The sequence below is a fragment of the Aulonocara sp. 'chitande type north' Nkhata Bay genome, linkage group LG23 (genome assembly GCF_057382095.1).
Source record: "Aulonocara sp. 'chitande type north' Nkhata Bay isolate Kocher_YH1m ecotype deep benthic linkage group LG23, A_spYH_male_GT1.1, whole genome shotgun sequence".
NCBI classification, from domain to species: domain Eukaryota; kingdom Metazoa; phylum Chordata; class Actinopteri; order Cichliformes; family Cichlidae; genus Aulonocara; species Aulonocara sp. 'chitande type north' Nkhata Bay.
The window spans coordinates 12,648,902-12,673,121 of NC_141365.1; the positions used below are offsets into that span (position 1 = coordinate 12,648,902).

Consider the following 24,220-nt stretch of genomic DNA (forward strand, 5'->3'; position numbering starts at 1 on the left):
TGGCATGCTAAGTTTTCAACTATTAGCTGTTTGGGAATCATCTTGTTGGGACAAATACTATTTTCTGTGGGTCAAACTGTGCAATCTGCAGCATTATTCATAGTTTCAGCTGTGAGAAGAAAGCATATGTTTTGTGACAGGCTGCCAAACCTAAAATTGGTCCTTTGGTAAGTTTTCTGTTATATATAGAATCACACTGATTCATCTCTCTAATAGGTGCATTGTTTTATGCTTGAATAATTCATAGATCAGCGTTGAGTGGCTTAACAAACAAAGAGCAGAAAAAGATTCAGGCACAAGACTGGACTGAAAATGTGTCAAAGCAGCCAACATCCCCACAAAAAGTCTGTAAGACCTTCAGGAAACTGGAGAACCACTTTTAAAGATTACAAGAGATAATAATAGGTGACTCAAGACATCCTAATATGCTGAAACACAAGTCCCTTCCAGTGTAACATCTTTTATCTGTGAAGCCACACAGTTCTTCGCAGAAACCGAGCACGACCCATCCTTTCCAATCAAAACAGTAATGAGTCACAAACTCTCTCCTTCCTGTTTGAGCTTCCACGGATGGCCACCTGGGGGCTCTCTGCTCCCACTCAAACTCCCAAATTAGACTTTATGGCCCTGGCTGTCTACTCATCTACCTTCACTTCCTTTTGATTGTTCATTTTATTCCCTTATGGTTTTAATTTCATTATGTGCCTTGTATTGCTGTGCTTTTCTCATTTCATCACATAATTCCAAGCAATTACATTCTAGGCACTGAGATTAAAATATTTAAAACATTTCACGATAAAATGTGAAAAACAACACATGGTAGCAGTTAGTTATTAAAGCTGGAGGACTCAAATGGACGTAAAGGGAATAATTCAATTTACTCTTTGGGATCGGGGTTTGGGTGTTTTTTTTCCCAGCAGCTTACACCGCCCTCCGATGGTCAGAATTGTTATTGCAATTGCCAATTTTTCTTCGGATTGAGGGAAAAACTGTTCTTCTCTAACAATGCAGCACACTCTCTGTGTACTGCATATGGCACAGTAGTAGACTCATTAGAGTCAGCAGGGCTGGTGTTGAGTCATAGCCAGCAGCCATGCACAAAAACATTGCTCTGATTGAACAATTATTAGAGATTTTAACAGCAATTAAGAGTTTCATGAGGTATGAATGTTTTGGTGTGGGAAATATCATCAGGGGCATAAGCAGAGTTGCAGACAATTGAATGAGCGCACAGTTGGGTTATCTCATTAGCCACATCTCCACAGCAAGGGTCTGCACGAAATGTAAATGTATTCAGCTGTCGACCTGTTCGCTCATCTGCCCCGAATCGTTCTATCGCTCATTTTCCGTTCGTTGCCTGGCCAGAACAGTGTGAACATTTCAGTTAGTGAGCTCATTTCTTGTGCCTGTGCATCAGTGTCTCTACTCACCAGGAAAAAGCACCTTGATTTCTTTGCCCGCACACACACACAGCGTATTATTGCACTTGATTTTCATGCAGTGCACATCAAGCCCAAAGTGTGTGTAAAAGTGTGAATATTTTTCATTTTCAGTGGTGTCAGAGAAAATGTGAGTATTTGGAAAACAAAGATGCTGAGAGGAATGAGAGCTGGCACAGTGTGGAGCTCAGCTGTAGAAGGCAGTCAAATCAAGAAGAGTACCCACTGGCACTGTTTCAGCCTCTTCATTAATCAGATTCATCATAATGAGTGTGTGTGTGTGTGTGTAGATAGGCCATGCACACATGCTTGTGTGTTTTCATAGATCTGATAGAGCACGGAGCGGCTGCAAACACGCTGTAAATTATCCCAAAGCTGGCAAATGCAGTCGGTTTTGATCCGCAGAGGACGGCGGACAAGGATGCCACAAATGTGGGATTGCACACACAGTGTGAGACACCGGCACATTCCATCATTTGAGTACTGCAGCACTGGAGGGCTTCACTCCCATAAACCATCAGCGAATGAGAGTCCCTGACAGGTCCTCGCTGCCCTGCACCACTCAACAGATGTGAAATGGCCTGATAGGCTCCCCAGGGAGATGGAGAACTAGATGGGGAGGAAGGAGGGAGGTAGAAGAGTGGAGGCATAGCCCAGTGAGGAGCAGGGGGAGGGAAGGAGGAGAGGTGGAAGGTAAACTCTGTCTACACCGAGCAATATGAAGTGACAGGTAAATGACGTGGATTTCATGGATTTACACCCTTTTATGATTGCTTTACTGAATATAAAGATGCCGTTTGGCCTCTGGGTTTTGGCATTTAATGAAACAATAACAGTGAATGTAATGGAGCAGTAGCACCCTCTAACAAAGAGTGATGACACTACAACGACTGCTCACTGCAGCTTTGGGCTGTTGTGCAGTAGAGAAAAAACAATGGATCTCAATCTGTGTCAGCTTCGATTTTCAGGCTTTCGTTTTTCCTTCTCAAGACACGAGGAAATTTTCTCAACCAGTGAATGACTTATTTATAATTTATCATCGTTTTTCAAAGCTCGTGTTTCCGTTTCATTCGTCACGTTGCGTGACAACACAGTCAGATCTTCAGCGTTACCGAACAGCATCTTTACAGCGAGTGAATCGGTTATCCTCTGACTGCGTTTCTTCGTGAGGTCCTGTGCTGACTTGCTCGTCCACAGCCTGTTCTGCCTCTCAGCCTGTGACAGCTGGGACAGGCTCCAGCCCCCCTGCTATCCTGAAATAAGTGGAAGGACATGGATGGATGGATATATAACTATCATTTGAGCAAATCATCCGATTAAAAACAAAATAAATGTCCCCATTAAACATGTAAAATTAGGCTGAATTAGTAAGCTGAAAGGGATGAAACTAAAGTAATGATGGCTCTAAAGTGCAAACTGGAATAATATGACCTTGCCCAGGTTTTAGCTGAAGGGGTTGGATAACTGCCCAAATGAAGTGCTGGATGGAGTTATTACTTCACCATGAATAAATGAACTGTGTGCCTGATCTGTTCCTAACTGTCTGCTTATAAAAGCAACCAGTCCGCTTTCAGCGAGATCGTGATAACACTTCAAAAGGAGGCATCAGGGTATTAAATATTTGATCAGTTTCAAACGCAAAGAAAGAAAAACACACAGTTTGCAGATATGTTTGGGGAACAGGAGAGTACATTTATCATGAGAAATAAAGACATTGTGCTGTGAGACACATGAGACAAGAACGAGGCATCCTTCCTGTCCCAAAAGTCCAGCAGCCGCTCGCCTCAGCTCACACGTTTAAGGACTGTAGTTAAAAGATGTAGTCGTTTTTTTAGACATCAAACATTTTCTCCGTCAAATCCAAAATGAGCTGGTGTTTTTCTCTTTTTTTCCTCAGATAAAACACCCATGTAGGAAAACGCAGGTTTCACAGCCTCCCATGGTCATCACTGATGCAATGACATCATAATGTCAAACACTGTACCGTTGTTAAAGTTTGTGCTGACAGTGTGTGCGATTAAAAAAATAATATTAGCGCAGAAATGTGACTCCAGCTGTGGAATCTAATTAAATGCATCCGCTCTGGTTCAGTTTTACCCTCGACTACTTCTCTACTTTCACTACATTATTGTGACAGCTGCTGCTATCAGCTCGCTTTGTTTCATATACACAACACACTGCATCGTATACATGCTCTAAAAACACTTTTTCCTTGTATCGGGGTATCAGGCTTTTGTTTTTATGTAAGCAAATATGATCAGCGATGGAGCGAAAATAATTAGAACGCCGTAATCAATGATCACAACTCGATGTGAAGTCCATGTCTGAGTGGTTTATTAGAATAAGAAAGTTGACACAGAGTAAAGTCTCCATGCGGAGTGACAGGCAGAGCTCGGGACAATGTGGCGACATGGCGAACAACTGCTGGAGCATGTCTGTGTGGTCGTATGAGTGTGGCCTTTGTGTTTGTGTGTCCTGCGCAGTTGTCGTAGGGTGCATGCACGTGTTGCTTTTGGCGTGACGACGGACAGGTTTCTTCGCGGACACAAGCGCACACACACTTGCATGTACTGTACAAATTCACACGTCGCTACTTCTGTACACACACGGAGGCTTTGCCGTCATGCAGCTACTGCACTTAAATTACATGTAAGCATCAAGGTTATGTACACGTAGCAGGGACATGTGTTGTCATCCGATGACAGCCCGCCCCCGAGGCCTCGGGCCGGTCTCCGGTGAGAGCTGCAGGACTCCTTCGCTTTGGAGGAGAACGGCCTCCTCCCAAAGCTCGGTCTTTGTGGTTAATTCGCTCTGCGCCTCCTCTTCTTCTTCCGATTCACATTCACATTCAGATCCAAACAGGACGCAACACCTGGGTGCTGCTCACAGTACTGCTCGTCATGATAGTCATCGGGTTCATTGTCATCATCAAATCGGGCACATCAGAGAATTGAAATCATATACAGTAATATTCCATAGAAATCTTAAAACCAAGTATCTACCACAGAAACAAACAATAGAAAAAAGCAAACATGACAAAAATGGTCAGCGCCGACTAGATACATCTACAACTTTACAAAAATGCAAACATTGATTTTGTTTTTGCCGTTTGTGCTTTTTCTTCTCGCATGTTGGCCGAGGAGGTGCAGTCTCGTTTCACCACATCCCCGTGCATCGCTGGATTTCAAGCGAGTTAGCCTCCTTCCTGGACCTTTTCTGGGGCATAAAGCACGGACAGCGCACTGGAGCACCGTGGGGCAAAATGGCAGTTACTGGCTGGGGGGCATCACGTGACTGGGCCACACGGCACAAACAACCCCAACACACAAAGGTATGGTCTCTTCAGCGAGTGCGCGCACACACATCTTAATAAATAAAATCACAGACTGGCTGGGTCACAAAGACAGAGATGGAAATTTTATGTGTGTGTTGATTCGTGCAGAGCAGAGATAAAGAGGAAGAATGTGTGTGTGTGTGTGTGTTTGCAGGACTGGAGGCAGTATACGCTACATTTAAATAAAACAAAACAAAAGCCCTTATAGGAAAAAGAAAGCAATTTGCCACATGAGAGCTTACGGAAATGTCTAAAAACTGTTACGCATCAAGGATTTAATGTGAAATAAAGTGGAGGGTACTTTGATTTCTGTTTCTGTTACTGAATCAAAAAATTAACCAGCTAACCTTTAATAGTGACAAGTGCAATGAGAGCTGGGCTGGCAGAGTCTGCTAACAATCAAAGGGTTTAAAGAAAAGGAGAAGAAGTGCAGCTGCTCGGTGAGGAGGAACGGGAATGACATGAAGTATGCAAAGAAAGGGGAGGATGATGGCTTTAATAAACAGAGCACTCATGAGGTCCACGTGAATTTTTTAGCTCCGGTGTAATGTTGAACTAAGGTAATCAAATTATGCAGTCAGTAAAGTAACATGTACACCAGTCAGAGCGGATCCTAATTCAATTGTGCCCCAAATTTGGTTAAAGGTCCTTTTTGTGCGTTTGCACGCGAGTGTGTGTGTGTGTGTGATCTGCTGGTGGTTAGCGGAGCTGGTTGAACAGCGCCTCCCTCTCAGGGCTGATGTGTCTGCAGTAATCTTCTCAGGGGCTCATCAGGCCATTAGAGGGCCGGGAATGTACTTTGCCTAATCAAGCATGTTTAGCGAAAAAACCGGAGGAGATGCGGAGCGAGGAGACGCCTCGCTGGGCACGCCGAGCGAGACAGAGAGGCCTCGTGGGCACACACACGCAGACCCGGCGGTGGGAGAGAGACGAGCGGCATCCTGGCTGGTGGAGAGCTTCTTATCCTCAGTACTAATGACCTGTTTCAGGGTGGAATGTGTAAAGAATACACTGCTTTAATGTGGTGGCGAGGCGGTAATGCAGTAACATCACGTTTGCCTGCTTGACCTCCTCCTCTGTCCTTGTCTTCGTAAATCTCTTTCACTGGCCTGTCTCATATATTACGTCAAGCCTGGCTGTACATTTGTTAGGGCTGGGTATTAAACGTCAACAGAAATGTGTCTGCGGAGCTGAACACTGTCAGGTGGTATCGAGTGTCGGGTCAGATTTATGCTTCTGTTTACGCTTCTTGGATCACACGGTTCTTGTTCAAAATATGCCTGCATGTGTTTCTATGCGCTCGAACTAAGTTTATTACTTATTTTGTAAAAGAAAAAAGGTGAAAAAATGCAAGAAGCTGCAGCAGAAACTGACGATGTACGATGCCAGACGTGAGAATGGAGCTGACTTCAGGTGAGAGGCTGGGCTCACGCACACAGGCAGACAAACAGTCACAGACACACTAGAATCACCAGTCAAACTAAAACATATGCATTTGAGAAAAAGCCAGAGAACCTGGAGTAAGGCACAGTCAGAACATGCAAACGACCCCTGCAGTGAGATCGATCGAAGGTTTTAAGGCAGAAAACAAACTGAAAATCTTTGGAAATGGTGCCATAAATCCTCAGAGAGCTGAAAGGTGTGGGTACAAAGAAAAAGCTTTTCTGTCTCCACAAGTGCAGTCTACCTCCTCGGGTCTAATCACAGGACCTTCTCTTCTGGAGTTTAATATAAGAAATACCAAACTGTTAAATCAAAGTGAAATGAAAAGCATTTTTTGGATCTAGCTTGCGTGCTTGTTCTTCCTGTGCCTGTGTGGGTTTCTCTCCAGGTGCTGCAGCTTCTTCCACAGTTCAAAGACATTCGTGTTGATTAATAGTTTTATTGGACTGCTGCATTAAGGTATGAAACTGAGGTGCTGGACTGGTCTCTGTAAGCTACAAACCTCCAGGGCACAATGACAGTACATCAGAGAGTACTGCCCCAATGACGAGCTGTTGTAACCCTGGAGGTCCTATAAGGTAGCTTAAAGTTTCTGGGCGGGCATGCGTCCCGCTTTGATGGAAAAACCACTGATCTGAATAGAAAAAGGGTCATTTGGTGTCAGGACCAAAAGATGTGTGTCTTGTGTATGTTGATAGCATCTATAATTTAAAGCGGAAAACCTAGCTCGTCCATTTTAACTCGCTTCTTTGTGCGCGGTATAATGGTTTAAACGTATTCTATAGCATACAGCGCTCCCACGCAGGGCTCTGACATTGTTAACATGCATTTGTGAGTGTTAGACGGTCATTAATGGTTCAACAGAGAAAAGAAAAGCAGGGCGAGAATGAGCTGTTTTGTTGCACTCAATATGAGTAACACATTCATGTATACAAGCCCTAAGAGACTCACACACTCATAAAAACACCACCTTTACGAACGTATGACCCAGATGAAGCTATCTACGTTTGAATCGAGGACAGATGAGAGCTGATGAAAATAGGAAACATCAAAAGATCAGACAACGCAGTGAAAGAGTAACTCCACACCCCAATATACCCATGCCCATCTGTTTTCTTTATCCTGCTATTGTTGGGAAACACACTGAGAGCAAGAAAGGGACAGAGCCACAAGGGATGACCATTGTGAACAGCGAGCAGTGCCCCTACTCTGGCCTCAGCCCCAGCTTCAGCCCCTCAGCTCCTCCCTGTCCCGGCAAACCAGTGAATCGCTAGTGTGCGTGAGGCGCGAGAGATGCCCGGGCCCAGTCGCTGTGTCTCTCGTGACGGATGGAGCTGCTGTCCTCCTCATTGATATTCCGCCGGGCTATGTCGGTGGGCTAGGTCCTTGACTCTTAACGGTTATTTGTTGCCGCAGTCTCCTCCCGCCTCTGGGGCACAAAGAGTCTCAGTGTCGGACAGAAGAGGCTGAATGGAGCTCCCAAGCGGCCGGGCAGACAGTCAGAGCTCACATTCCCTCCTTCAAATGAACTGCGGAGCCCGGGGAGGCCTCGGGTCAGGTCAGACAGACCCAGGCATACTGAGAGGCAGCAAGGGAGGGGGGTGGAGTGGAGATACTGTTCCTTTTTCCCAGAGCCTTTCCGACGTCTCGAAGCTTCGGTTTTCCTTGCTGAGAAAATGCTGATATAAAAATATCAAATTAAATTGGCTTTATCTTTATCCTTATATATATCTTGCTCATTATTGCTCTTTTTTTTACTTTCACAGAGCGAGTCCGACCTCCTCACTAGCCACCGATCAACCAACCATCCAAACCTCCGATTGGTGAACACAAAGAGCCTCAAGTAGACACTTGATAAAAATCCGTCTGTCTCTCTGTGATTGGTTATAAAAAGAAAACAATGTTATTACCATCGTCATTATACAGGTGTACTTCACAGTTAAGACAGGACGCTGGCTGGGGTTGTCGTGGCCACACGTATTCGCACATACACACAGCGTGATTGGCTGAGAGTCGCGGCCCTTTGACAGCGACATCAGTTCGAGTCCAAAGAAAAGCACATGGTTGTCTGCTGGACGCCACCGGCATCAACAAACCAAAGCAGAAACGTGATTTCACACTTAAAGAAGATCCGTGGTGTTAAAACAGTGAACAGAATGGTGGAGGGAGACCTTTCACATTTGGTGCTGCAAGCCAAATTGTCATTTTATTTGTTTGTTTTTTTAATCTCCACACTGTCCTTCTATGAAGAGCCTTCGTTCTCCGCACCCCTCTTTTTAGCTCGCCGGTCGTCCCGTGGAGTCAAAGTCACGCTCTGCGGTTGGATCCACCAACAGAGCCGAGGCGTGCACCTCGGATTACGAACGGAGGAACGGAGATGTACAGAGAGTTGTCTCCTCTTTGTCAGCTCTCTCTCTTTGTCCCTCTCTTTAGTCAGCTGAGTGATGTCTGAACATTGAATGACAGTGAGAGAGGACAGACAGGGTAAGGTTGGACCGGGACAGTGAATCTGAGGGTTGTTTGATTCCAGTTTGCTGTTGGAGGGAAGGGGTTGGCGTCAGGGCTCGTCTGCGTCGCCTCACTGGCCACTGGGGTTGCGCTCGCCCACGCTCTTTCCTAGAAGATGGCTGAAGTCAGCCAGTTCTCCCAGCCCTCGGGGCCCGTGCATGTCTGGCCTGATGAGGCCCTGGCGCTGAGGGTGATAGGGTGCGCCATTGTTGCTGTTGTAGTTGAGCGCCTCATGACTCCAGCGAGGCTCCCCGTAGTCCATGTGGGGAGTGGGAGCGGACACCACCCTCCGTCGGTCGGGGGAGTCCTGCGGCGTGGCAGGGTAGATGTATTCTCCTGCTGAGTTCCTTAGCGCACCGGTGGGGCGATTGCTACCGTGCTCCCCTCTCTGCGTGGCGAGGATCAGGTAGCGATGGCGTTCTGTGTGTGGAGGCAGCACCACCTCTCCTGGGTCATCTATCCGGACCATACCACCGCCGCCTCCACCACCGTGCAGGAACTTGGAGCTCAGGTAGATGACGGAGTTGTTAGGGCAGGGAGTCCCAACGGCAGTGAGGAAGGTCTGACTCTGGTCCCACTCGGTGTCCGGGAGACGTACACCCCGTTTCTGCTGCAGGGGGGTCTGCTCGGGCGTGGGCAGCAAGCCGGGGTCCATCTCTCCTTTAGGCCAGCCGTTGGGCGTGACGAAGGGGTTGTCCGCCTGTGAACAGCGCCGCTCCCCGCCGCTGGTTCTCGTCACGCTCATCACCGACCCGCTGCGGCCTTGTCCCAGCATGCTTTGCTCTTTGTCGCCTTTGCGCCGGGCGCCGCCGGCTCCGGAGCCGCGAGAGTGGCGGTGCCGGTGACTCATGATCCAGCAGACGGTGAGACCAGAAAGGACGGCTCCTGTTGCAAAAGCTGAAACAGCAGACACCACTAAGAGGTTTACGGACACGAGGCCATCGGGCTCCTCCATGAAACTCTCTTGGAGCAGAATTCCTAACAGAGAGAGAAAGAAAAAAAACTTCAGTCAACTGGTGAAAACACGCAAAAAGCATCAGTATTTCCTGCACAAAGTGCGTGGGAGTTTGCAAACGGCCAGACAGAGTGACCTATTTTCCATCTCCTCTCTGTGGGTGGTAATTGTCATATGCTTTCCAGCCAAGGTAGCTGTGGCTAATTGCCTTCATTATGTAAAGTGGATGGTGATTTTAATAGCTCTAATAACTGTCTTCCTGATTGAGAATAGCTCTCAAAGCTAACATGTTTCACAACATTAGCTTTACAGAGAGAGATGCCAACTCTGTCGTTAATGGCGAGTAATAACTTCAAGCTTCCATACGATGAAAATCTCTTACACAGTCCAGGTGCCGTTGACGTTACATGTGTGCTGTAGCTAGTCTGACTTTAAACTATTTTGAAACAGAAACACCCTGTAAGTGTTAGCCCAACGTATGCATACATTCGTTTTCTCTGTTGCATCCATACAGCAAGATGATTTCTTGCGCGAGTGAACGCGAGGCATCATGTTTATAGATAAAGAACAGCTCATCTGCGAAACACAACTTTCTGTATCTTGGGTTTTTTGTTTTTTTTTAAGTGAGTACAAGAGATGAAGTCCCTCAGACAGAACTGTTTATGAATTATTGAAGATATGAAAACAGCAAGACCACAGCCTGGGCTGCCATGGATCAATTAGAAAAATGCCAGAAAAGGAGTCATTCTTTGCTGCGTAAGCTCTTGGGACAAGCACCAAATGAATACAATGAGAGCACGTGCGTGCCAAGGGAAGCAGATGAAGGCAAAAAAGAGGGTGTTAGAGGAGAGAGCATCGTGGCCTAAAGCATACTTGAACATTTGGGGCCTTAGACAAACACTCGTAATAGTTGTTAAATTACAGCTCCAGTAGTAGCAGAGGGAGGAATGTCTCCACAAGGACAGCAAAATAAATCCTTTCTAAGAGAAAATAAATGGATATCATTAATAGACAGTGGGAGCCACTTACTCACTGTTGTTGAGCACAAAGCGGGGCAGAGAACGGGAGGAATAATGAACACGAGGAAAACGGGACTGTTGTGTTTTTAAACAAACATGCTTTTATTAACAGAGATATTCATTTTTAATGGTGCCGGTTGTGGTTCAAACACTCCAGCACGAGACAGCCTGGTGCTTAATTAAAGTGGCCCGTGGCTTTGTCTCGTTTGGTGTTAGGCTACACATTGGCATTAAAGCAGGGGAAAGGGAGCTAAGACGCTGTGAGAGGCGGCCGAACGGCCACGCCGCTCTCGGCTGGATTAAAAGGGGTAAAAACTTTGACTCTTTACTCGCCTAAAAATGATTCTGAACTTTTTGTCCAACCAAACGCAGCACCAAGAAATCCTGCGTGGAGACATCTGGCCATTTGTAGACTGGACATTGAGCTGACACACAAACTGTTTAACTCAACACCGACAGCAGTGACTCACAAATTTAGCTGATCTTTGGGTCTTTCGCTCAAGACAACCTGACACTGTGGCCAACTCGCATACATATATAAAAACCTGTGTAGGAAATCTATCGACAATATATAAAATGAGACATCACGCCCCACAAGCCGGGAAGCACGAACCAGTGTCTTATCACGCACAGGCAGTAAAACGTTCAGGTAAACAGAAGCTCTATTTTCAGCTTAAATGAGACTTTTCCGAGGGCAGATTGTATCCACTGTAAATACGGACCCCCCTGAAGCCAATCTCTCTCTGCTGGGACTCGACAGGAACACGAAGCCACGACTTTACCATCAGAACATTTTTTTTAATGATCACAACCAAGCATCTGTAATCAGAAAAACACACAGCAGGTGTATCAACAGCCCCGAAGAGGAAACCACAATCAAAATAAACTGAGTTTAAAAAGAAAAATTACGCTTTCCCCTCAAGAAATTTCCCATAAATGCCACAAATATCCAATAAACATTTACCAGTTTAGCCTGCAAACATCACTGAAGCCGTAACAAGCAGGCAGACAATGACAAAACTCCAAATTAAATTAAAAATAATATTAGACGACACCCTGACTTTTACTTCCTGTGTGAAAGGGCTGGATAAAAACAAGGACGCCGTCTCCAGCAGACAAATCTGCAGCTTCATCTTGAAGTAACTTCATAAAGTTGTGCGGTTTTGTATGGCGCACGCTGCTGCGTCAGTGCTTACAGGATGTGGGTAATTTAACCTGTGAATAATGGGGTGTAATAGTGAGCACAGCTGTTATTTGAATTTGTTAGGTATTAGCATATTCTGCGTTCTTCATCATCGACCAGAAATCGTGTAGCCATGAAACACTCTTAATGAAAAGTTTTTATTGCGTTTAACTTTATTAAAAAATCTCAAATTTGAAGACAAATGGGTTTAATAATAATTAAATAACGGCTTCGTGTTTTATAACAAAAATATTAATAATTTCTCATTCAAGGAATAAATTCATTGAAAAACCACTTAGTTTTTCTCAGATAATTTCAGTGTTAGGTGTTGTAATACTTCGGCTTTGACCTTTTGTGGAACTCACTGGACTTTACTTGCAGCTTATTTACTTTTCTGCCAACAAAATCCTCAAACTCTTTGGGTTCAGCCACGTCTTGAGAACATTTTACGATCACTGAGCATTAAAAACTGAATTAACAATGGAAAAAACTTTCTGCCAACTTGAAGCTCTTCTCCTTTGTGAGGAAATGCTGATAGCTGTTATATTTATCAGGCTCTCCGTCTTAGTTTGATGTGTCCATATTTGCTATTTAACAAAAAGCTCATGTGAGGCAGACAAAATATTTTTGCGTATTTTGACCCAATAACAGGAAAATTACAGCTCACATTTCCATCCTGCCCTTCACTCTGTCTGTCTGTGCCAACAATCATACGACCCCGTATGAGCGAGCGCTTTGGCGATAGTGGAAGAAAAAACTCCCTTTTAATAGGAAGAAACCTCCAGCAGAGCCAGGCTCAAGGAGGAGGCTTGGTTTAGCCACAGCCAGCAGCGTTGGAGCAGCTGCCACCTCCTCACACCACCCATCCTACTTAAAGCAGGGGTGTCAAACATCAGGTCCTGGGGCCAGAATTGGCCTAGCAGAGACTCCAATAAAGCTCCTCTGGACAGCTTTGGAAAACGTGAAGGGAGTCATAAATTTTGGACTTCTAATTGTATTACACATTTCTTTTTACTGATAAGGACTTTGAACACGGCCGTTCATGCTACACCAAAGTAATTAGGTTAATAGATTATTCTGTCATTAAATGATAGAAATGTTTTTTGAAATGGGAGTTTCATTGAGCGGGCTGCGTGTGGCCTACGATGTAAAACGAGTTTGACGTCTCTGCCTTAAAGCATGACTGCATCCCACAGAGCTGAGGTGACAATGGGTACAACTGCACTTAATCATTCATCCATCCCTTGTCACTAACAATTAAATGTTAGAGCTTGGACAATAGATTGCGGACGCCATTGATGTGAGCTCATACACTCACAAGTTTGCAATTTCCATTGATCGAATCCTGCCATTAATCAGGTGGCCTTGTTGGTCAATCAATGTCCTTTTCATCATTAATTAGTGCTTTATCACCAATCCGCTGAGCTCAGTGAAACACGTGGACACAGGCTTTAGTTACAGTCTGCTAATTATGTGACACACACACAGTTCAGTTCGGTTCAGCATCACACAAATGTTCCTCAATAAGCCGAGATCAGCGGGATCGTGTCAGCCTTAGAGCGTAATGCGATCTGTATTTGTCTTTCATTTCTGCTTTTGGTTGATTCAACAATCCCTCCTCCCCACGTTCCCATTTTGTTCCCCAATCACTTCATCACAGCCTCTGAATATTAACACATATGGAAAAAAGAGTAAGTTTGTTCTCCTGCAGCAGGTCTTCACATGTGGTTCATGCTATGCATTGGAAAGTGTTTATTTGACCGTGTATTTAGGCTTATTTAGGATTTTGCCCAATGGGATGTAAAAAGTTGATTGCCTAATATCTCAAAATTGCTCTGAACACAGATGGCAGCTCATAATTGAGATCTCAGAGCATATCAAAACACAGCCAGCTCGTGGTTACGCAGGCTAACCAGCACAGTCTTTGTGTATTCATTTAAGCACCCATGCTCTTCCATGTTTGGACTGAATTTGGCGTTTGTTCACTGGGACTTCTTCTCTCCTTGAACATATTGTTGGCATCTTTGGTCGCGCAGCCTAAACACAGGCTGATTATTGCTGTATTTATTTCCATGTTTTTGGCCGATATTCAGCTCGGAGAGCTTGTCAGCTTTAGTTACATTATTATTCCTCTCTTCAGGAAAATAGACATTTTTGAGGCACAGATGCGACACAGAGGCAGGAAGTTACTACCATATTCCCTCTGCTCTACTCCTACACACACACACAGAGGCTTGAGGAGTTTGAAAAGTCAGGTATTGCACGTATCTAGGGTTGGATTTTTCTTTAATAATCCCTCGAGTCCTGATGAGTTTGTAAACGAAAATGAAGTTCTGCGACCGCAGAAAAATTCAGAACGAGCCAATAACCGCCACAAATCTCCTCTCCCACGCTCACAACATCTGGAATTGTTCGCAGCGCACTCGGTTGCAGAGGTTTCAGATGCTTCTTTAACGTGTACCTCGGCTGTGGTCCAGGCTTGCTGTGTGACACTTTAGATTAAATTCTGCATGGCTGCAATAATGCTGCTGTCAGCTTCATGCAGGGGCACGTTTCTGACAAGTGTGTTTATTATTGCTGTACGAGTGTGTGTGTGTGTCACAGCAATCACGGCACCCCAACTCTCTTGCTCTCTCTCTCTTTGACATGGACACTTAGATATGTTAATTGTTTTTTGCCAGCTTCTTTTATCCCCCACTTATGTCTTTCTTGGATGCTTGACATCGAGAGGAAATCTTCAGCCAGTGGGAATAAGCTGGAAAAGGATTACGATGATAAAGAGAGCACGCAGAAAGCAGAGCGATTGGGAAGTGTGCGTTTTTGTGACAGCAGGCAGGTTTCCCCGCATCCTTGGGGTGACAGCAGAAATTACTGCTCGCGCGCTCCTTCCTCATCTCGGCTCCTTCTCTTCTCCAATCCTGCTCACTTATTAAACCTTAATAGAAGCCAACAGGCCTGCCTGTCAGCCTGACGAACACTGAGCTGCTTGTCTCCGGGCTTCCAGCTCCAATTACAGCGTAACAATGAGAAGAAGGGAGAGGAGAGTGATTTTTACAGTATGTATGCTAAAAAGGGGGAAAAAAAGGAAAGAAAGTGGGAGGAGAAGAGAGGACATGAGACAAAAGAGGGGGCGAAGATGAGAGGGAGGACAAGGCTAATAAAAAAAAAAAAGGAGAGGGGATTAAAGAGGTGACCACAAAAACGAAATACGACCGAGGAGGGAGCGCAGAGGAGAGAGAGCAGAGAGATGTTGTTCCCTGTTGTTGAAAGCAACACTGATAAGATATTTGCTCAAAAATACTTTTATACTGCCTAACTGTCAAAATCAAAAGCACAAAGAAAATCAGAGTTTCTCTGGTATTTTGCTGTCTTTGTCTCTAACCCGCAGTCATCCGTTCCTTCGCGCAGCGCCGTCCTGCCCTCCCTCCTATCCGCTTGTTAGTCGTTAATCCTTTCTCAATTTCTCTCTCCTACCCACCGCTCCTTTGATCACCGGGGGTGGCGGCATGATGGGAGTAATAGCTTCGAACTCAAAAGAGAAGTAAGGAAACTTTTATTCACATACTTTCAAATCAAGGTTGCTCCAGTAAAATCTCATTTTATATTCGAGTGTCAAAGTTTCTGTTACTTCTGCAGTGTGACAGGCGCGGTTACGCTAAATTTCTGTGCCTACCAATAATCGCTCGTACTTGTCCTCCGCTCTCATTTCTACCTCCCCGCATTTAGAAAGCGAGTAAAGGAAATTATTGAAAAGCTCTGCTAGCCGTGCCAGTTGTTCAACATTTGCCTTGATTAGAGCTCTGGCAGAAGACTCGGTATCTGCTCGCTCCAGAATCGCAGTTTGGCGCCGCTTTCAACAAAGGCCTTTGTGAACGTGTGTGAATGAGACGAAGGGAAGGAAAATTATTTTCGACCCACCATCGGTGATGATGATTATGATTAGAGAAGTGCAGCCAAGGCATAATCCCTGTTTATCACATGTACTGATTCTTATCGTTCTGGCAGATTTGGCCGTGGTTTCTGTAGGTTATGATGATACTGTAATGACTGCAAAAACTGGGAACACGGCAGTGACCTCCAGAAAAACACGAGTTCAGACAATCGCTGAAAGATTTACTGGCGTTAAACTGTTATCTTGCAGCGTGCCCACTGTTATCTACAGCCACAGCTCCCGTCGGTGTCCTGTGATCTACACAACATGTGTTTTAAAGGCAGTTTACACAAGTCTAAGCAGCTGACTGTTCTTACGCCACTGATTTGTTCTTATTTCTGTGCCGTAGTCTGATAGCAGCGTGCCGTGATTTATGAACTGAATCATCATCAGTTTGCAAATTCTGAACACATTTTAATGATCACTAAATCACTGTGATCTTTATTTCCCGTAGTTATTATTTAACAAAATAAAACACCTTTCAGCGATGTTGAAACTGGGTTTTTTGGAGACCGGGGATGTAAATCTGTCCGTCTCTATCCGGTCGTTAAGTCTGACATCACTAGCCTGTCTGGACCTAAACTCCGCTGCAGGTCCATATATCAAACGATCACTATAGCATTACTGAGAGTTGAAAAACTGTCTAAAGTCTTTCATCTTTAATAAAATGATCAGCATTCTGCTCTACCAGGTGTAACAATTGAGTTTAACATCCAGGCATCCATGAAAACGGAATTTATGACATTTAACGGAGTTAGAAGTTAGCAGGAAGTTAGCTCGCTAGCTTCTATCTAAATACAATATAGCATGTCCTGACTGCGGGGTTTTGGAAACAAATTAAAACGTACAGCTCTGTTATCACTTCCAACATAAATGAAGACAGAAAACTAAACAGCAGTGACGTTTGTAGGGTTACTGAAGTTTGGCTAGCTGGTATATAATGATGTGCTACGTGACCATTAGCAACACAGCTATGTTAGCATAATATAAACAAGCTAACTTTTTTTCCACTCGATAAAAGTTGACGTGAGTGTTCTCGGTGGTCAGGAACAAATGTAATCGCATGGCAGGATGCTGTAAAAGGACCGAACTTCAGCCAGGAGAACAACTGAGATAATCCATCCACAATACGAGGTTAGTCATTCATATACTGCTGCATGGGCTGGGCTGTAGTTACATCCTAAGGTTTTAAAAACTGAGCTTAAATAAATGATTAGCGGTAATAAAAGCCGAGGGAGGTCAACAGTGATCACTGACTGTTTTAGGAGCTTTTTGAGATTAAATAGAAGAAAATACAAAACATTAAACATGTTAACAACACAAAAGCCATATTAAACGCAGACTACTTTAGGCCTGGAAGTAGGATTCGTCGCGTCATCACTTAACGACCGGATAACATTCCCACGCGCCTTTGCACTCAACAAAGAAAAAAAAAACGCTGTTGTTTTTATAGCAGTTTGTTACGCTGGACTTCTGAATGGAGTTTGACGATTGAGGAAGAAAGAAAAACACGATTCGAGCAGCTGAAATGAGTTTTTTAAGATATGATTTGATTCAGATGGCCTCTAAAAACACAGAAGGAAACCTCACTCGCTGTTTTAACTACTTACATCTAGCACACGCAGCTAGTGAGGATGGGGTGCTAGCCGGGGCGTGTGCGCATTCTTCGTATCACAGAAATGAAATTGAAATGTTTGCTAAAACAAACCAGACTGAAAATTTAGTTTTAGGTTTTGAATAAAACTATGAAGTGTTAAGTTTTTGGTGTTCCTGCCAGCATCATGACTCAAACCGTTAGCCATTTTAGATGCTAACAAATTAATTTGCAAACTATTTGAGGTTGCTACAGTTCGATAGGTTCCTTAATCAAAAGGCAAGCAGGGGAACTTTTATGCGGTTTGAGAGCCAGAATCCATGTTTTAGAAATACAGCACATCAAAACAGAACAAAGAGACTTCACAGCTTCCCGGTGGACCTGTCGATGCCACGAGCGCACACTTCTGAGCTTGATAGGTTACGACTGTGTCAGCGTACAGCCGGTGATCTGAGGGGCTTTCATCTCTGGAATCCACCATTTTTATGCATAATGTTAATGTGTTTATGCACGCAGTGACGGTGGGATTTCACGTGGCAAAGCACGTGCGCTGTAGTGTGAATAACTGTGTATAGATGTATGAATATGTGTGAGTTAATAAGTAAGTGCGCGCTGTGCCTGCATCCATGGCTCAGTGATTTTGCTCATTATCCTCGTCTCCTTCTCCTCTGTTGAAGAGACTGCAGGCGCTGTTTCGTTTCTTGTTTTTAGCACGTACTCCTTCCTGCCGTCTTACTCCTTTTACTTTTCTCTTAACAGATACACTACATAACTTACCCATTACCTCCACTACCTCCTCTACTTCTGTTTCACGCACACAAACGCAGTGCACCTCATGCTGTGAGCTGTGAAACTAACACCAATGTGTGTTCAAGCCAGGCAGCAAACTGGGAAAGAATCGAAAGGCTTTAAAAAGAAGCCCAGCTCCTTACTTGGACTAAACCTTGCTTGCTCATAAACCCTGTTTACTCTCGGGATGACTGTAAAACCATTTACAGTCTGTCCCTGACAGCGTTTTCAGAGCGCGGCTTAAAGAAAGCTGCTGGGGACTTGTGCACAACTCTCTCGCACAAAAAAGATAAAGAAATAAAAACACCAACCTTGGCTCCCGAGGGCCGCTGAGACGCTCACTCGGCTGATCAATATGTTAAAACATTTATGCACACCACCCATGTGTTTGTAATTAAAATTCCATAAAATCTCCACCAAAAAACACACTGTTAATAGATTCTGGGTTTATTAGCGAGGGCACATCAGGCTTTTGGCTGACTTAGAGTCAAGGCTTTCAGTGATGACTGCATAATTACAGACCTTGCTGCCTATACATTCCACTTTTCCATCCCGCTATTTCTATCCCGTGTATCTACGTTTTTAACTCACCCTCATTTGGCTTCCTTCTTTGTGCTTATAGAAAACTCTGCTAGGGGTAAATGAGGTAAGTCTGGAGTTGCTTTGGGCAACAACGTGTGTTAAAATCATCGGGGGGTGTGTGGGGGGGGGGGGGGGGGGGGGGGGTGCCGTGTAATCAAATGCTACAGGAGTTTTTTTCTTTTCCATTCTCATAAATGTTTTTTTCACAGCCTACGCACACATGTTGCTATTCCTCATTCTTTATTCGATTAGATCAGCAGACCTTGTTCTCCAAATCTGGTCAACCTTTTAGCGAAAGGCAGTTTAACAAGAGAGAATCTGTTAGCAGTTTCAGCTGCATCCAATCCAAACAAAGCAACTGGGCTGTGGCGGACACTGTGGTGAAATAAATTGTTTTGTAGAGCTTCTCGTGTGAACGAGAGTGCACGTGTGCAAACATGCATGCGTGTTTTCCTCAGTAGGATGTAGCTTTTTACTATTTCCCTCTATATAGGGGTGCTATACAGCGCTGGCTGTGCTTTCGTTTGGTAATTGATATTCTCATTTTAGGTGCAAAGCCAAACGTGCACTATCGAGAGCAATAATAAATATTCACAAACTTGTCGCAGGCAATAAATTGGAGAGCAGGTCCGCACAGAATTAGTCTAACAATCTGCCCAGAGGGTTCACGTCTCTCATTCCTAAATCATGAAGCAGGCAATTCAACTTAATCTTTCTCACATGCTACGTCCATATATCACGTCTGTGTGTGCTATATACCCACCAGCTGAAAACACACGCCACATTGTTTTTCTTATGTTAACACCACCAGAGCTGAAGTGTTGGAATCTTTCCACATACAAATTTATGAAGGTTTAACAAAATGATTAAACCATCAGGCCTCACGTCAAGGCGGGCGGCTGACAAAAGCTGCTTTCTCCGTATACGTGCAGCCGCTCGTCTCTTGTGTTAATTTACAGGTGGCCTTTAATGAAATGTCTCGGCCATGACACAGGGCACCGCAAATGGACACCGCCAGGATACTTCCAGAGCTGAATGATCACTCAGAATCACGGCGCCTGTCAGGACCCCGGACTACAGAGACTTTCGACTGATCAATACCGGAGTGCCGCAACAAACTCCGGGGTTAACAAGATAGGAAGAGGGTGACGGACAGTGAGTAGAGGAAGGACGGAAAGAGGAATGGAGGCCGAGAGATGTGACAAAGAAGAGGTGTGCGAGTGTCAGAGGGAAGAGAAACACCAATGAAGTGAAAGTAAAAACGGGGTGCTGGGGGAGCGTGAAAAAAACACAGCAGTGTTATTGATGTGTTTCAGAAAGGAGGGAAAGTGTTGTTTGATGTAGGGGACTCACCATGGTCGATTTTCGTCAGAGTGACACAAAAACAATCCCCAGAGCTGTGAGAGCAGAGTAGTTACAGCACTCTGGTTGTCACACTGCAGGACTTTCAGGACGCGGCGCCGGACCCGTATTACTCAGCGCCCCGGGCCAGTTCAGATTCCTCAAACAGCACGCAGCCCGCTGTTTATTTCAGCAGACGGAGACAAAGTGGAGCGTACGCTCGTGTGCTCTTGTGCAAAGCGTAGGGTCACCTCACACCCCATCTATATTTTGCTGTTCATACAAATGTATCACCTCTGTTTGAGGCTGGCACCCGGCTCATGCAAACCAGGACGCTCACCATCACAAACCATCGCCCCACACTCATTCTCAAGTAAATGTGCACGCTAAAGGGTCTGTACCTAAATATAAGGCACAAAATGTAATCAAAGTAAAAGTAGAAGTACTCAGTATGCTCTTATTTTACTGCAACTAAAGCACAAAAGCATTGTTTTTGTTTTATTCCACTGACGAAACATTCGAAGCAATTTAACTGCACTACAGTTGATCTCATTAAGCGCACTACAATCAGTTAAAAGAAATATTAAATATTTCTTTTTTCTTTGTCAGACTGTTCATCACGTTGTTTTATTTGATTGAATCTTTGCAATCAAGCACCTAACGATTTTATTTGTGCCCCACAGTTACAGTTTATCAAGGTTGTGGCCTCAAACTTTGGATTAGTAAAAAGAAAAAGGTTACAGCATTATTATCAGACATTAAAGCCTTTGAACATTTGCTTGAAAAATGTATTTTTTTCTGGAAATCAGTCCCTCTCTCCTCAAAAACAGTGCTTTCCTTTCACTTCTTTGTGTCAGATGTTTGAGCTTCAGTGTGCAGAATGACACACGTGCAGAGTTTGACACCAGAAAGCAGTTTTTACTTTCATCTTCCGAAGGAGGAAAGTTTCTTTGAGCTCACCTAGGATCTGACTTTAACACTTACATGTACAAGATGACTGCGTGACATAAAAAAGGAAGCCCGGCTGGATCCGACATTCATCTGAGACGAGGAGCGATGTGGAAGCCTGCACGTGTTCATTCGACTTCTGTAAAGTTTAAATATTTTCATGAAAATATTTAATTATTCATAGAGTCGAGATTTTTAAACGGGGCACAGGTTTTTTTTCCCCAAACTCTTTTTGTGCTTAATAAACATTTAAAACAAATGATCACTTAAAAGGGACTATTTTAGGATTTACTGATTCATAGGAGGCCTTTAATTATTCATTAGCAAATAACGATTGAAGCTTGGGAGAAAAAAATGACAGTTTTTCTTGCACTGCAAGAACAAAAACAATAGAGGGACGAAGTCTGCTGATCAGCTCTGGCTGACAATGTAGTAACACCATCAAGTGGAGCTTATTTTATTTATATCGCGCCAAATTCTCAAATCATGGACGTCCTGTGTATTATAAGATAAAGACCCAACAATAATACACACTGTGGAAGAGAGCCAGAGATTAATAATAACTAATGATTCAACGCAGAGAGGTGTATAAACACAGTGAGTGAAGAAGAAACACCTGGTGCATCATGGGAATCTCCAAGCAGCCTACACCTATTGCAGCATAACTAAGGGAGGATTCATGGATTCGTCTGATTTTGACAAATCCAAGAAAAACACAAACATAACATCGGAAACGTTCACGCTGTGTATACATAGTACCGATCGAAGGCCACTGAAATATTCTGCAGACACTATGTTGTAATACCATATTTTAATTACAATATATGCGACATTTTTTCCCTCCAATAAATGCTTTTGATTTACATATGACACGGTCATAAGGCTACACACACACACACACACACACACACACACACACACAGAAAACATCAATCAGCCCAGATCTGAGGCTCTCTGAGGGGTCAGCGGGTTCCCATGTGTTTTTTAGTGCTCTCTGTGAGGAACCTGCTATGGAGAGCGAGATGCGATGCGAGCCAAGAGGACTCGGAGGAAGAAGTCAGATGAAAGAGCCGAAAACCTTCAGGAGTCCTTGCACCTCGCCGAGCTTTCTAAAGGCTGAAGCTACTATTCTTATCTTCTTAGAGCTCTTTAAAAAAAAATCCACACTGAAAAACCAGACAATATTTCACCACCCAAACACACACTTACACATGTCAGTTGGTAAATGGTGTGAGGTCCTCGTATTTCATCAGCCTAAACCTCAGTATTCACCGAGGGGATTGGCTCTGTTCTTCAAGCCTCTCAGAAGCTCCTCGGGGTGGGAAAGATGTGAGAGCTAGAGCGCAAGCTGGTGTCTGGGGATGCGCAGTTACGCGCTGCGCTTCCTCCATCTCCGCTTCCCCTCACTCTCGCTCCCTGCCCTTGTGTGCGACTTGCAGGAGTGACAGAAGAGAGTTAGGATTTGAGGAAGGTGGTATGAAGGTTTCTGAAAGCTCTCTGCCTTGCCTCTGAAAGGGGATAGCATCATCTCTGTCTTTCTCTGCCTCTGGATGGGTTCAGACTGCAGGGCAACACATTTATCATCAGCAAACTTAAGATCCTGTGTTTTAACCGGCTGCCGTTTAAATACAAAGAACTCTGTTGGCTTTATCAGCCCCGCTGCCCAAACCTCAGCCGAGGCCCCCTCCAAAGTGCAATAATTAGGATGGAATGAAATGAGGCCGCGGCTGTAAATTTGGCAACACGTTTTCCTTCCTAAACAAAGCTCGTCACAGCGTTCCAAGCAGCCAGACAAAAAGCACGAGCCCGTCCTAGCTCTGTGGTGATCGTCATCCACTCGAACATGACGCCACAACAAGGGATCTCCAATCTGCCTTCGCCTCATTGATGTTTTAGCGGACCTCAATTACTGAGTGACTGCATCCCGCTGTTCCACCAGTCAAAACACTGCCTTTCTTCAGGAAATATTTTCACAGCACCATAATTGCTTCCATCTGTAGCTACGCTGTGGCAACACTAGCTATGTCATTACGGCTGAGTGAGTTCACAGCAAAAACGGGTGCCGAATGTGCGACTCTGATTGTTTGTGTGTCAATTTGGATGCAGGCGTTTGTTGGAAAACCGACTCCGTTATTATCAGCAGAGGGAAAACAGAGATGTGAGAAAAGTGCTGTAACGGAACAAGGAGGGAATCTGACGTCTCGGCGGCTCCGGCCCCACAAACACCCACACATCGCCTCCGAATCCTGTCTGATGACTAGTTTAACAGAGTTGACTTTAGCTGATGAGGTGTCTGCACAAACACAATTTGACTCTATCCTCAAAAGGCTTGCAAACAACAAAGTTAAATGAGGCAGTGTTGAGATTACTGCTGCCGGAGGCTCTTCCGAAGATTTCGCAGGACCCCAAAAATGATGTGGATACGAGAATCTTTCTTTTAGAATTAAGATGCCCTCACGGTAAATTAAAAGACCCAAGCTGGCGTACTGACATACCATTTAGCCCGTGTTTATGCTGTAACCGATTGGCCTGTCAGCAAAGGTTACGACCTGGAAAAACTGAAGCCGACCAATCGACGCGTTGCGAGAGCCTGTCGCAAGTGGATCTGACATATGTGGCGTCTGTCGACACTTTAATCAAATCTGACTCATTACACTGTTTACAGAAGTGGCTTATATTACCTGTCACACGCGTGTTCACACATTCTCATCTCCCTCACACACACACACACACACACACACAAAACACTCGAGCATTTCAGAGGTAGTTTGGGGGTTTCTGTCAACAGAGTATGTTCTGCTCAAACATCATTAAAAGTAAATCCAGCATAAATCCAGCTGCAGTTTGTCACGCTTGCTGAGACGTCCGCTGTGAAGAGCCTTCTAAATTGGAGGGCACACAACTGCTCGCCCGCAGATATTAATGACGGTGTTCCTGCAAGCAGAACTGTAAGTGCAGACACTCTGCACAACTTATATGTGCAGTTTTAGAGACCAGAGGTACAAACGCAGTTCTCACATGGCACACTAAAGCAAATAAGCTGAAGAAGCCATTAAGGGCTTATTAAAAGGTGGAATACAATATCAACACGTGTAGTCACGGCAACCTTAATTATGGCAAGTCATGTAAATTTCCTCTGAGGCCAGGAAGAGCA

At 44.6% G+C, this 24,220-nt stretch overlaps 1 protein-coding gene across 1 annotated transcript in view; it reads right to left on the bottom strand.

Moving 5' to 3' along the window:
• Window positions 1-3,756: 3,756 nt before the first annotated feature.
• Window positions 3,757-24,220, bottom strand: part of sema6bb (sema domain, transmembrane domain (TM), and cytoplasmic domain, (semaphorin) 6Bb) — a 134,719-nt gene continuing 114,255 nt past the window's right edge. The window contains exon 17 of the mRNA XM_086282258.1: window positions 3,757-9,702. Coding sequence (XP_086138384.1) covers window positions 8,795-9,702 — 908 coding nt within the window. The 3' untranslated portion in view covers window positions 3,757-8,794. The remainder of the gene's footprint in view (window positions 9,703-24,220) is intronic.